A 13,663-nucleotide genomic window follows, 5' to 3' on the forward strand; every position below is an offset into this window, starting at 1 on the left:
AGACAGCTATGGACAATAGAGAAATTCCTGATGTCACGAGAGTTACCGGTCCCAGTTGTTCCCTAATGTCTAGATGCACTCTTCCGTGTACCTCCCAAGGTTTGAGAATCTTGCAGGGAATTCTTCTGTGTGTTCCAACCATGTTAGGTGTTGGGCTTTTGTTGCTTGCAAAGAAAGAAGACCTCATCAAGAAGTCCAGAATGACTGTAAGAATTCCCCTTTTAGAATCTTTTTCTCCACACTTATGAGGAGCAGGACTGGATCCCTAATGTTTTTCTGGCCCCATCATTTTGGGAAGTTCAGATCTAGAAGCTCTAAGAAAACTTGGAGGCAGCTTATCAAGGAGGGAGTGGAAGATGCTTGTCTCAGGGGGATGGGAAGGGCAGATAATGCATTTTGAAGAACTAGAACTGAATCAAGAAGAACTCACTTGATTATCTCGTCATGTTTATGTGGAGCCTCCTCTGTATTTGGGGGAAGTAAAGGGCCACTGGATAAGGTGCCAGTTAGCCAGCTTGATCTTAAAAAGTTATGGATTGGGAATCAAATGAACTGATCCAACCATTGACTGTCTCCCTGTTTGGGGACAGCAGCCTGTTTGCCTAGAATTGGAAAGCCCCAGTCATTTGAATTCTCATGCCCCCTGTAGTTCTAGCATTTTATGGGATCCTCTAAAAATCCATCAGTTCCACAATGCAGAAAGCAAAGGCGGGGCACCGATGATGAACTGTAACATCAGGAAAAGTGCCGCCAAAGCAAATTTGTGGGCTCTAGGCAGTCCTTAACCTTGAATAATTGGCATGAGATCCACCCAGGTATGGATGGGGGAAGGCAGTAGAGATGGATCCCAGAATGAGAGCTGAGGATATGTCCTGCTTACACCCAAACCTGCCCTCTTTCCTAATGCCTCCAGCAGGCTGTGAAGTGTGACTCCTTGGCTACAAGGAACAGATACTCACTTAAAGCAGTTCAAGAAAAGAGCCTTTTAGAAGAAGAAAGGATTACCCCTGGCGATCAACTCAGGTTGAGTTTTCTCCTCATCCAATCATCTGCCCTTAGACGGGTGGGGCCTGAGGGGCAGAGGATGATACTGATTCCATCCTTTCTCCATGGTTGGGAGTAATACTTCTTAGAAGGAGCAACTGCCTGGCCAAGTACCCCAAGAATTTTCTACCACCATCTGCTTACTCAGCAATGCATGTCCCATGTCTAAGTCCAGTCCCGTCTTCCTAAAAGGTTACAAAGGATCTAGAGATGTAGAAGGAAGAACACTCCAACTATTTCCAAATATGAGGTCCACAGACATCCTCATGAGGGTTTGCAATAGAGTATGGGAGTTACAAGTGTGCATTCTGGAGCCAGACTGCTTGGGTTCAAACACTTGTTCTGTCCCTCACTTTGGCACTGTTGGTGATCCACTTCAACTGTCTGTAATACATGTTCTCATTTCCTTAAAATTGGGATAATAACAGTACCTAACTCATAGGGTTGTTGCATGGATTCAATCAGCTAATACATCTATCTGTGTATCTATCTATCATCAATCATCTACTTACCTATTTATCACCACCATCATCATCATCATTGTTGCCATCTATCATTTTAGAAGAGTTGGTTGGTGTACTGTAAGCAGCTTATGTGGTCTTTCCTATTGTCATTCTACTGACTTTCCCTTTCACATTTTGGCTCAACGACCACCAAGCCCTGAATCTCTAAACCAGGAGACAGAAGTGTGCCATATCTTTAGTTCTTAGCAACAGACCTCTAAACTTCCTATTATATAGGCCCCAATGGTCACAAATGTGAGATTTTGGTCTATATTCTTTGAGTATACTGCTTTCTTTCTGGGGAAGGTTTCATGATGACCAAAGTGTTTTACTAATTATCTGATGGTGGTTTAAAATTCTATCAGAGCTTCCCAAAAGTAAGGTTCTGATGGTCTTAGCATCCTGTTTCTTCTGGGGAAAGAGTGAGGCAGAGTCACTATTATTTCTGATGCAGAACTGTAGGAGCTCATCCTTGGACCCTACTCAGAGCTGAAGGAGGAGTCTTTTCAAAAAGCTCCTGAGGGATGAATCTGGAAGAAGGCTATTGCCCACCCGAACTCCTTCCAATATCTTTCACAGTGGGAACCATTGCTCTTGGGACAGCCGGTCTGCAGAGACTTGAAGGAGCCAGATTTAAAGATGATGAGTCATCAGAAGATGGCTTTTCTTGGAACCATTATGGCTTTGCTGTTTGGCATTGGGTCAACAGCTGAGCTTTTTCAGAGCTGTACTGCCTAAGGCGCATCTACCCCTGGGAACTTGAGTTCTGCAGGATACTAATCTGCTCTCAGTGAGAAAGAGGTTCTGTGGTCAAATATTTTTGGGAAATGGTGGGTTAGGAACCTTGGCAAGATTTCTTTTTTAAAGATTTATATATTCATTTCAGAGAGAAAAAGAGTGCATGTGCATGCCCAGGGGGAGGGGCCAGGGAAGAGGGACAAGTACAGATCCCAGTGCTGCACCAATCCCATGACCCACAAGATCGTGACCTGAGCCCAAACCAGAAGTCTGACGCTAAACTGAATGAGCCAACCAAGCACCCCTCGTTGGCAAGGCCTCTCAATGATAGGACCTCATGGATCATTTAATATGCTGCTTTGCAATATGATTTTCCACATGGAAGGTACAGTATGTAATGATTTTCAAACTTGTAAGGACAGTAAGCCCATTTTCCTCCCTGGAACCACCTGGGATGACTGTCAACAAGGTAGATGTCTGTGCCCCATGGCAGAGACTCTGTCTCGAGTTTTCTGGAGGTGAGATGATGGTATTCATGTTTTAAATAAATTCCCTGGGCAATTCTTATGCATCTGGAGAACCAGTTTGGGAACCAGTTCTCTGGAGGAGAGATGGATCACCATAAAGAATTTACTCAGTTTGCCTGGTAGAAGTCTGTTCATCTCTCATGCACACCTGCCTCCCCGACAATTTGTCTCATGACTTCACACTTGCACGATTCTGTTTCTGCCAAAGGGTGAATTTTTGGAGTCACCAATTCCAGTGAATCTTGGCAATGGGGATCAAAAGTCCGTGCTTACAAAACAGTCTACTTTTGGGATCAGATTAGAGCTGGCTAGAGTGTCAGGGGGCAAAACATTTGATAATATTCCCAATTGAGATACAGGAAATCTTCAAAAAAAGCACCATCCTTCTGGCCCAAGGCAGGAATGAGGCAAGGCCAGGAACCAACCCCATTGGCTGCTGCTGAGTGAAAGCAGGAGGTGAGATGGGGCTTTTGGAGCTGGAAATTAGAGAGAAATGCTCACAGATATTAGACACCTCGTTAGAAGTCACATAACATAAATTGTCTCTCCCTGGAGACTCCCCTCTGGGACCAATTCAGGCATGATGCTGGGGGCAGTAAATATAGGAAGCATCTCCAGCAAGGTTTAGTGCTGGATCCGAAGCTCAGGCTGGTCCCTTAACCCTGCTGTACTGTTTGAGTCTGACAAAGTCCCAGGAACCCCCAGTATCAGGGATTTATTATTTTGTCAAAGGTGAAAGGAAAGGGAGGGACTCTGTGAAGTGATGACAGACATAGAGGTCTGGAAGCCACCTCATCTCACCAAGGTTGCTGTGATTATGGACTCATGCTGTGTTGTTGATTATTGAAGGGAATAAAGACAAGGTTAATTGAAGTCCAGAGAGGAAAGGTGACTTGCCTAGGGTCACACATCTTGCATGAGTGACCTAGAACACAGGACTTCTCTGATTGGCAGGTTGCCGGCAGAGGAAACACTACACAGAGGAGGAAGGCATCAGTAAGAGAGATTCAGGTGAGGACAGTCCGGTGCCCAGCTCATGGCTTCCAGATCTAACTTCTTTTCTTTGTTATTTTCCCGAATGGGTCCACTCTGTACTGGCCTGGCTGCGGCTGCATCAGGTCATCAAATGGAACCAAAGTCCTCTTTTACATCCCTGTTCTACAACCCTACAAGGACTCCAAAGCCATTAGCCGAGATTCCTCCAACAGCCATTAAGACACTAGGCTGAAGAAATATTGCTGCTTTCAAATTTGGATGCTGTCTGTTATTAAACTACTGCTATTTTCCAGGACAGTGAGAAGAACCAAACAATGCTTATTGAGTTTTGTTAGGTGTTGAAAAGAACGGATGGTTGTTGTTTTGATTCCAGGGTTATTGCTAGCGCTTACAAAAAACAACAAATGCAAAGCCCTTAATAAGCCAGCCAACTCTAATTAGGATAATAGCTGTTTGTTAAACATGCCTGTTTTTAGACTGAATAAAAATATTCCTACAAGCAGAGCTTATTGCTGATTCCTAATGGGCATTTTTTTTTTTTGGGTTCATGGTCCTTTGTTCATAGAATATAAAATTTCCTTCCTTAAGAAACATTCACTTTAAATTTTAAATAGCCACCATATATACATGGAGTGTTTTTAGCTTTCCAAAGCACTTTTGCATTTATTTTAATCTATGCATTAACCTTATCTCCTAAGTAGGGCAGATATTATGATCCCCCTCTGGCAGAAGAGGAAATTGAGGTTCAGAGAGGTTAAGTGTCTTGTGTAAGATCAAATAGCTAATTGGGGACAGAGATGCAAATACAAGAGCCGACTTGTAAGTCAGAGAATCACTTGCTGTCCATTTTTTTAGAGGCATTCATCACTTTTTATCTTTTTGTTTGTTTGTTTTTGTTTTCAGGAGGGAGAGAAGTGGGAGAGGGGCAGAGGGATCTAGAGAATCTAGAGCAGACTCCATCCCTGGTGCAGAAAGGATGCGGGGCTCATCTTCCAGCAGCTGAGATCTTAACCTGAGTGGAAGTCAAGGGCTGGATGCCTAAGGGTGGGAGCTACCCAGGTGCCCCACCTTTTGTCTGATCTTACAGCGAGGTCTGCATTTGTCCATTTCCACTTAGACTGCGAAGTTTGTTCAAGTCCAGTGCCTCCCCTCAGACACCCTAGTTGAAGCTTTCTTACTTGAAATGACTTGCATTTGTCTTCAGGACCCCTGCACCTGGCTCCCGTCTGTCCTCGCCGAGGCCCGCTGGACGCATGGCCGGGAGGAATGGCACCGTAGTGACCGAGTTCTTCCTCACTGCGTTCAGCGAGCATCCCGAGTGGGGGCTTCCTCTCTTCCTGGTGTTTTTGAGCTTCTATCTACTCACTCTGCTGGGGAACGCGGGAATGGTCCTCCTGATCCGCGTGGATGGCCGGCTGCACACCCCGATGTACTTCTTCCTCGGCCACCTCTCGTTTGTGGACGTGTGCTACTCGTCGGCCATCGTGCCGCAGATGCTGGCCGTGCTGCTGGAACACGGGGCCACACTGTCCTACTCCCGCTGCGCCGCACAGTTCTTCTCCTTCACCTTCTTTGCTTCTATTGACTGCTACCTGCTGGCCATCATGGCCTATGACCGCTACGTGGCTGTGTGCCGGCCCCTGCTCTATGTCACCATCATGACCGAGAAGGCCCTCTGGGGCTTAGTGGCCGGGGCTTATGGTGCCGGTCTCTCCAGCGCCTTTGTTCGCACGGTCACCGCCTTCACCATCTCCTTCTGCGGGAACAACGAGATTGACTTTATCTTCTGTGACCTCCCTCCTCTGCTAAAGCTGACCTGTGGGGACAGCTACACCCAGGAGGTGGTCATCATTGTGTTTGCCATCTTCGTCATGCCTCTTTGCGTCGTGGTGATCCTGGTGTCCTACCTGTTTATCATCAGGGCTATCCTGCAGATCCGCTCTGCAGGGGGCCGGGCCAAGACCTTCTCCACCTGCGCCTCCCACCTCATGGCTGTGTCCCTCTTCTTTGGCACTCTCATCTTCATGTACCTCAGAGATAACTCTGGCCAGTCCTCGGAGGAAGACCGAGTGGTGTCCGTGCTCTACACGGTGGTGACCCCCATGTTGAATCCCTTCATCTACAGCCTGAGGAACAAGGAGGTAAAGCAGGCATTTAGGAAAGCCCTGTGCAGGACAAAGTCTTCTGGAAAGCCCTAGATGGACTCTTGCCAAATATGTCATTCCTTAGTGTCTCGGCCTTCTCTATCTTCAGATGTCACCCACTTGGGGAGGCTTTCCCTGGTGACCTTACTTAAAATTATACCCGAACTTACTACCTTCACTTTCTGATTTATTGTTCTGTGTAATACTTGTCACCCTCTGATGTACCATGTGCTGCATATTCGATATTGTCTAAATCTCACAGCTAAGGATGTAGGTTGAGCATCCGCCTTCGGCTGGGGTCATGATCCCGGGTTCTTGGGATCGAGTCCCACATCGGACTCTGCTCAGCAGGAAGCCTACTTCTGCCTGCTTCTCCCTCTGCCTGCCAATTGCCCTACTTGTGTCCCATTTATTTTATAAGCCCTGATGTGCTAGTATTGTGTAATATGACAGCAGGGGTGTGTGTGCGTGCGCGTGTAATTGTGTGTGAGCAAATGAGGTGTGTAGGTTAAATAAATGGCAGCTTCTGAGCTTTAGGAATTTTCATTGTAAGGACTTATAGGACACAACTTAGAAAAGAGTTGGGCGGGCATGTTTAGGAGAAGATATAGGGGAAAAATTCCCCTGGGAGCCAAGAGATTTGAGTTTACACCTCAGTTTTTGTTCCTGTTTTTGCGCAAATCTCTCCGAAGTTGCAGAAGGCGGTAAAGCAACTCCACAGAGTGCATCTTGTGGGCTGCTTTTCAGATGTTAATGGCCGTGCTCTGACACATGAGCGTCTGTGGCAAGGGGCAGAGGCATTCGTGCTGCTGCAGAGCTCCGGGTCTGGCACCCATGTGTCCAGGCTGTCACTTCTTAGCTCTATGGCTTTGGATTAGTGAGAGCCTGTCAGTCTGCGTTCTCAACTGTGAAATAAAACTTATTGAGCATTTACTCAGGGCCGGGTTTTATGTGTATCACATTTATTCTCACCACAACTCAGTATGTGAGGCAGTGGGAAGGTGCTGGTGAAGTTCTAGAAACATTAATTAGTGTGATTACGGGGATTATCCCAGGGTTCACAGCCCACTGGGCATCTGTGAGCCCCTTCATTTCAGAACTGTCTGGAACAGTCTCTCCTGGACTGAGACTGGGCTTGGGTCCAGACTCCTCCAGAAGTGGAGTTCTCTAAAAATTTTTTTACTTGCCTCTTAAAGTCACATACACTTAAATACCCACTTAAATTCATACTAGGCACTATGCTTAAAGCTTTACGTGAATGGTTTACTTTAGTCCTAACACGTTGAAAAGAAAGTCAGTTGGATCGACTTCATAGCAAAAGAAAGATCTAAAACCCCAAAAAGGTGATATACCTTGCTCAAATTCAGCAGCAAGAAAGTGGCCGAACAGGGAGTATCTGATCCCAAGTCTCTCTCACTCCAAAGGGTCTACTCGCAAATCCTATCCCCCTTGGGTTTCTTCCCTTCTGTCCCTCCCAGGCTCAATTCCCAGACGCAAATCATTGCAGAAGCGTCTGGATTTCTGTTGCTTCCTCCAGTAAGTAGTTCGTCAGCATCGTGCTTCCAAGCAGGGACCAACCTAGCCTGCTTGTCTTCTTTTTTAATCTTCAGCGATTGCCTAAGAATTCAAGATTCCTTTCTAAACATCGATTGTTATTATTCTTACCATTTAATAACATTTAATATATGTATTTAATTATTTTGTTCTAATTATCTACATATCTATCTATCCACCTACCTACCTACCTACCTATCTGCCATCTAATAAATCTGATCTCTGCTTCTGTGAGTTTGGCTTTTTTCAGATTCCACATAATAGTGAGATCATACAGTATTTGTCTTTCTCTGTCTGCTTTACTTCCTTTCCAATACAATGTTGAATAGAAGTAATGAGACTGTACATTCCTGTCCTGTCTTTTTTTTTTTTAAGATCATTTATTTATTTTTGAGAGAGAGTGAGAGAGCACGAGCGAGAGAGAGAGAGAGAGAGAGAGAGAGCGCACTTGAGCAGGGGGAGCAGCAGGCGGAGGGAGAATCAGATTCCCTGCTGAGCCGGGAGCCCCGTGGAGGCTCAGTCCCAAGATCATGACCTGAGCTGAAGGCAGACTCTTTTTTTTTTTTTTTTTGTATTTTTTTTCCAATTTATTTATTTTCAGAAAAACAGTATTCATTATTTTTTCACCACACCCAGTGCTCCATGCAGTCCGTGCCCTCTATAATACCCACCACCTGGTACCCCAACCTCCCATCCCCCCACCACTTCAAACCCCTCAGATTGTTTTTCAGAGTCCATAGTCTCTCGTGATTCACTTCCCCTTCCAATTTACCCCAACTCCCTTCTCCTCTCTAACACCCCTTGTCCTTCATGATATTTGTTATGATAAAAGACCTCAACGTGAGACAGGAATCCATCAGAATCCTAGAGGAGAACATAGGCAGTAATCTCTTCGATATCAGCCACAGCAACTTCTTTCAAGATATGTCTCCAAAGGCAAAGGAAACAAAAGCGAAAATAAACTTTTGGGACTTCATCAAAATCGAAGGTAGACTCTTAAGCAACTGAGCCACCCAGGCGCCCTCCTGTTCTTGATCATAGGGGAAACTTGTCAGTCTTTTACCAATCACTATGTAGGTTTTTCGTAGATGCCTTTATCAGTTTAAGGGAGTTCCCTTTGATTCCTAGTTTGTTGAGAGGTTTTCTTTTTCTTTCTTTCTTTTTTTTTTTTTAAATCAGGAATGGATTTGGGGTTTTGGATTTTGTCAGAAGAGTTTTCTGTCTCCACTAGGATGATCATATAGTTTTATTTTGTGCTTATTAATAGGGTAGATTGCGTTGATTGCTTTTGGAGTGTTAGACAACTCTTGTATTTTTAGGATAAACTGTACCTGGTTACAGTATAGTATTGTTTTTATTATCAGAAAAAAATGTAGAAGATGTTACTGCACAATCTTAGTTGGTTAAAAAGATCACAGATGGTATTGCCTAAAGCCATATGCCAGTTTGAAAAGGAGACTGTACTTCTGAGTCATCTAAATTCCACTATTAAAAGGAGAATAGAGAGAGAGTCATGAGCATTGGAAGGAAAATGAGAGCAAAGAAGAAATCTGAGACGTTTTCATTTTCCGGAGAACGTGTTCTGCGGGAGGCAGTTTTCATGTGGATTGGATGCTGAGGATGCAGGACTGGTGGAGAGGCTGCTGGGGATGACGGCTGCCCGGGGTGATGAGAGCAGATCACAAAGGATGATTGAAGGGCTGATGGTTTGGCTCCTGTGGTATTTGAAACAGCTGATCCCGCTTTTTTCTTGGAAGAATTTTCGCTTTCCTCCTCGGTCTTCCTGATACCACTTTATTGTGGTTTCCTAGTCCCTGGCTCCTGCTCCTCTGACTTCTGTGCTGGGTCCTCACTTCTAAGTGTTAGAATCACACAGGGCTTGGTCATAGGTCTCTCTCTCTGTAGTCACCTCTTGGCAATTTCCCCCAGTTCCATAGATCAAATACAGAAAGTATTAAATAAAATTCAGAGTCTTTGCCGTGGTCTGAAAGATTCAGCCAGGTAGGTTGGGTCCCGAGCTAGCACCAGGTCTATATGTACATCCCCTGTTCTCCCTAGGCTCCCACAGCTCGCTGTTCCACGAGGGCACCCTGCTGCTCCCACGGTGGCATCTTTTGCCTGCCCTTCCCTTTTCCTGGACTGTGTTTACCCAGAGCTTCTCATGGCTCACTCTCTTATTCAGTTCTCTGCTCAAATATCCAAGAAAGACCTTCCGTGACTCCTGCGCCTCTTCACCTCAAATAGCTCGTCCATGCCGGGTCACCATAGCCTCTGACGTTGCTCCATGTCTTATCACAGGCCTTCTTGAGACCTCAGATTATGGCCATTTTTAATTTATTCATACATTCCTTGTTTGTCTCCTTCTCTGTGAAGGAAAAACCAGGAAAGGAAGGGCGCTGTCCTATTTTCTTTTTGACTCTCACTAGGTACTCAAAAAAATTTGTTTTGTAAATAAATTAATACATATTTGAAGACAATTTATGCAATAGGTTTTACAAGCCAAGCCTACCCAATGTGTGGATTTTTTTTTTCAGTTTATTTTTCTAGGTGTTGCATTTGTGTTAGATAGCTGGGGTTTCTGTTAATTTATTCTTAAGGCTACAGGTTGGTTCTTCTCAGGCATGGTTAACACAAAGTTTAAGAAGAACATGAAGTTCAGTTGACTGTTTTGCAGAAAATCTTTTTGTATTCTAAAGCTAATGACATTAATCATTGTCTAAATATTGTCTTTGCTTATCCAGTCTTACAAATCCCTTAAAATAGTTTTTGTGTCAATTTCTCTGGTTTGTGAGTGCACTGAAGGCATGGACTGGGAATTATCCATCCTTTTATTTCCAAGGCCAGAGTCAGAGCCCAGTAAATAGAAGGTTTACCATAGACATTTGTTGAGATGGCAAATAGAAGTATCCTTCAGGGGAATTCAAGCATCCAGGTCCAGATGTACAACTCTCCTCTGTGAAGACTTATCCAGGCTCTCATAAAAGTTTGTAGTTCTCTATTTTCTTAATCGATTGTCTTTTGTGTCTTCAACTTAACCCTAATTCACTTCCTCAAGTAAACTCCCACCTTGTATATAAGTCCATCCATAACTAAGTCAGCTTCCCCATTATTCACTGAGAATAGAGATGTATCTTAGAATGGATATGGTCTCCTTTGGAACCTAAGAGCTGGAAGTGATGGAGGACCCACCCACAAGGATAAAGTCAATTGAAATGACCTGGGTCTAAACCTACTGGTTCTTATTCTGTTCTACTAGATAGTCTATTAGATATTCTATTCTATCACACATGGGCTGGATGAAACCAGAATAAAGAGAGAAAAATTACAGACCTGCCCGATGGATGCTTACATAACTGAGAAGGTTCTGGAACCATGTTAAGCATGATGGTGCAATAGGCAAGATAGTTTATCTTCCTTAAAATAATAAAAAAAATTTCTTCCTAAAGTGACAGTTAATGTAAAATGTTAAAGCAATAACAGAGCATTACATAAATCCCTTAATTTTATGAAACAGAACCCATTATTTTGGTTACATTGTGTTGTAGAACAAACAGGCCCAAAATGCAGGGACTTAAAAAGATCCCAGGTTTTTAGTGTTACCTCTCACAGTTCCATGAGTTGGCTGGACTCAGCCAGGCATTTTTCACTGGGGACTCTAGTGCTGACAGCCCGAATGACACTGGGTCAGCTGAATGTTCTCTCACTCCCATGGTGGAAACTGATGGGAGTGACCCAAAGACTCAAAGGCTGGAACAGTTAGAGCTCCTCAGGTGTCTCTCTCTGACTCTCTGTGGCCTTTCTAGGTCTCTCTAGCATGGTGGCTTCAGAGTAGTGGGACATTTTACAGGGGAACTCAGGGCTCCAGAGATTCATGTCCCGAGAAGGTGCTAGGTGGAGGTTCTTCTGGCTTTTCTAAGAGTCTTGCAAATCATCAGCACCTCTTGTGGGGACTCTATTAGCCAAAGCATCCCCACAGCCATCCAGGTTCAAGGAGAGGGACACAGATTCCATCTCTTGATGAAGAAATGGCAAAGTTCTTCAAGAGCATGTGGGATGGAGATATTTTTGTGACTGTTTTTGGAAAATATGATCTGAAACAAACACTGCTAATATTCTGTTGACTCTCTTCCTGCTTATGCCATTTTACATAAATGGGTTCTCATGATAATGCTGTTGTAAAACCTTCTTTGTTCATATTAGACTAATTGTTGTATTACAGAAAAATACAACTGGGGTTGGTAACATGGCTTGTCCCACAGTGAGTCAGCTGTAGACTCCAAATCTTTTGATTACAAACCTGGGACTCTCTACCACTCCCTGTGGACTAGTAAAAGCAAGGTTCATGTTGGGGCTGTGGGTGGAACTGGGTGAATTTTGAGATATTTGAGGAAGGAGGACTAGGAGGCTCAGAGAAAGCAAGTGGATTTTAAATTTATAATGAAGACTCAAATGAAGCATAAAAGCTTAAGCAATACCAGAGAGAAAGGCGGGTAGCTGATTGCATATTTCTTCTTAAAGAGGTTGGATTTTTATAAGTTTAGAGAGGAAAAGAAGTCTTATTAAATTGGGAACAAATTAATGTAGTTTGGTAGGGCAGGTAGATTGGGCTTGAGAGCCAGGGGACAGTCATAAAAAGAGGAAGGCTATCCCGCCCCTCACGAGTGTCTATGATATACTAAGAACTATGGTGGTTGCCTGGCACACATGCCCATTTAGCCACAAACAGCTTACATAAATTAAATAATTGTCCTTGGATCATACAGGTGGGTCACAAATCCTGAAAAGCCAAGACTTAGAACCAAATCTCCTTACACTACAGTGCAATTGTTAGAGGATCACATTAAATAACTAGTAATAGTTTGCTCCAGAGGTGAAAATATTTTGAAAAAGGCTTTGGACAGAGAAAAAGAACATGCTTTTCTGGGGAGCTCTAGGGTATATTTAAGATGGAGATCCAACAGACGTCTTCAGCAGACATCTCCATCAAGCAGTTGGCATACAGATTAACGGAAATCCCAGAGCTGGAGTAGAACTCAGAGTTCATGTGGTTCAGTAATTCTTTAGGTCACCTGGAGGATGTTTCTAAAATACAAGAGCCTGATTCCTTCACTGGAGTTGCAGGTTGGGGTTTGGAAGGAAAGCAGTAAAACCTGGCTTAGAGCCTTTCTCAGCCTCAAGGAAGCCTGAGATTTGACCCTTGATTGAATCCCCCTAGCAATGAGTTCTGGAACTGTGTAGGTGTATGCTGGATCCAAGATGCAGGACAGAGCTGTTGAAATGGCTTTGAACCTGCTTGACCACTTTTATCTGTTCTTTAAAATTGGTTATAGAGGAGTCTGTAGTAGAGCAATTTACATTTGTTGAGAGGTAGAAAAGGGGTACTACCAGAAAAGGGAAGTAAGTCATAATGCCCTAGGAACCCCAGAGCTGAAGTTTTCCTCAGTTGAGGTGGTCCACACCCACTGAGTGCTCTCTCTCATGATCATGCACATTCCAAGTATGGAATGACTGGGATAATTAGAAGGTGTGCCTGGGAACCATGAGACCTCTACCGTGATATTGTGTATGTTGTGTGGCTGTCCTGTACCCTTACTTAGAGCTTTCTTAAAGCTTGATGCTTGGTGTATCTTGTGAATGTAATTGCCAAGATGAGCCCAAGTCCACTGCAGCTGGTCAAGCAGAGCACCACAAGATCTGAGATAGTGCATTTTAAACAAGTTCTTCTAGATAATTCTGATGTATACCCTCATTTAGAAACAACTGGCCAAAAATAACAAAATAGTAAACAAGTTGGAGAGGATGTGTGAGAAAATGGAACCCTCTTACACTGATGGTGGGAATGCAAGTAGTGCAACCACTTTGGAAAACAGTATGGAGATTCCTTAAGAAACTAAAAATAGAGCTACCCTTTGACCCTGCAATTACATTACTGGGTATTTACCCCCAAAGATATAGGTGTAGTAAAGAGAAGGGCCATCTGTATCCCAATGTTCATAGCAGCAGTGGCCATGGTCGCCAAACTGTGGAAAGAGTCAAGATGCCCTTCAACAGACGAATGGATAAAGAAGATAAGGTCCATATATACAATGGAGTATTATGCCTCCATCACAAAGGCTGAATACCCAACTTTTGTATCAAAATGGATGGGACTGGAAGA

The 13,663-nt window shown here is 44.0% G+C and overlaps 1 protein-coding gene across 1 annotated transcript; it reads left to right on the top strand.

Moving 5' to 3' along the window:
* The first annotated feature begins 5,061 nt into the window (after positions 1-5,061).
* Positions 5,062-6,006, top strand: LOC116598065 (olfactory receptor 9Q2-like). Its single transcript, XM_032356263.1, has one exon. The coding sequence runs from the start codon at positions 5,062-5,064 to the stop codon at positions 6,004-6,006; it is 945 nt and encodes a 314-aa protein (XP_032212154.1).
* Positions 6,007-13,663: the final 7,657 nt, after the last annotated feature.

This window comes from Mustela erminea, chromosome 9 (assembly GCF_009829155.1).
Source record: "Mustela erminea isolate mMusErm1 chromosome 9, mMusErm1.Pri, whole genome shotgun sequence".
NCBI lineage: Eukaryota > Metazoa > Chordata > Mammalia > Carnivora > Mustelidae > Mustela > Mustela erminea.

Excerpts from the sequence above, each read along its gene's own strand:
- LOC116598065 (XM_032356263.1), top strand. The coding sequence starts at position 5,062 with ATGGCCGGGAGGAATGGCACCGTAGTGACCGAGTTCTTCCTCACTGCG.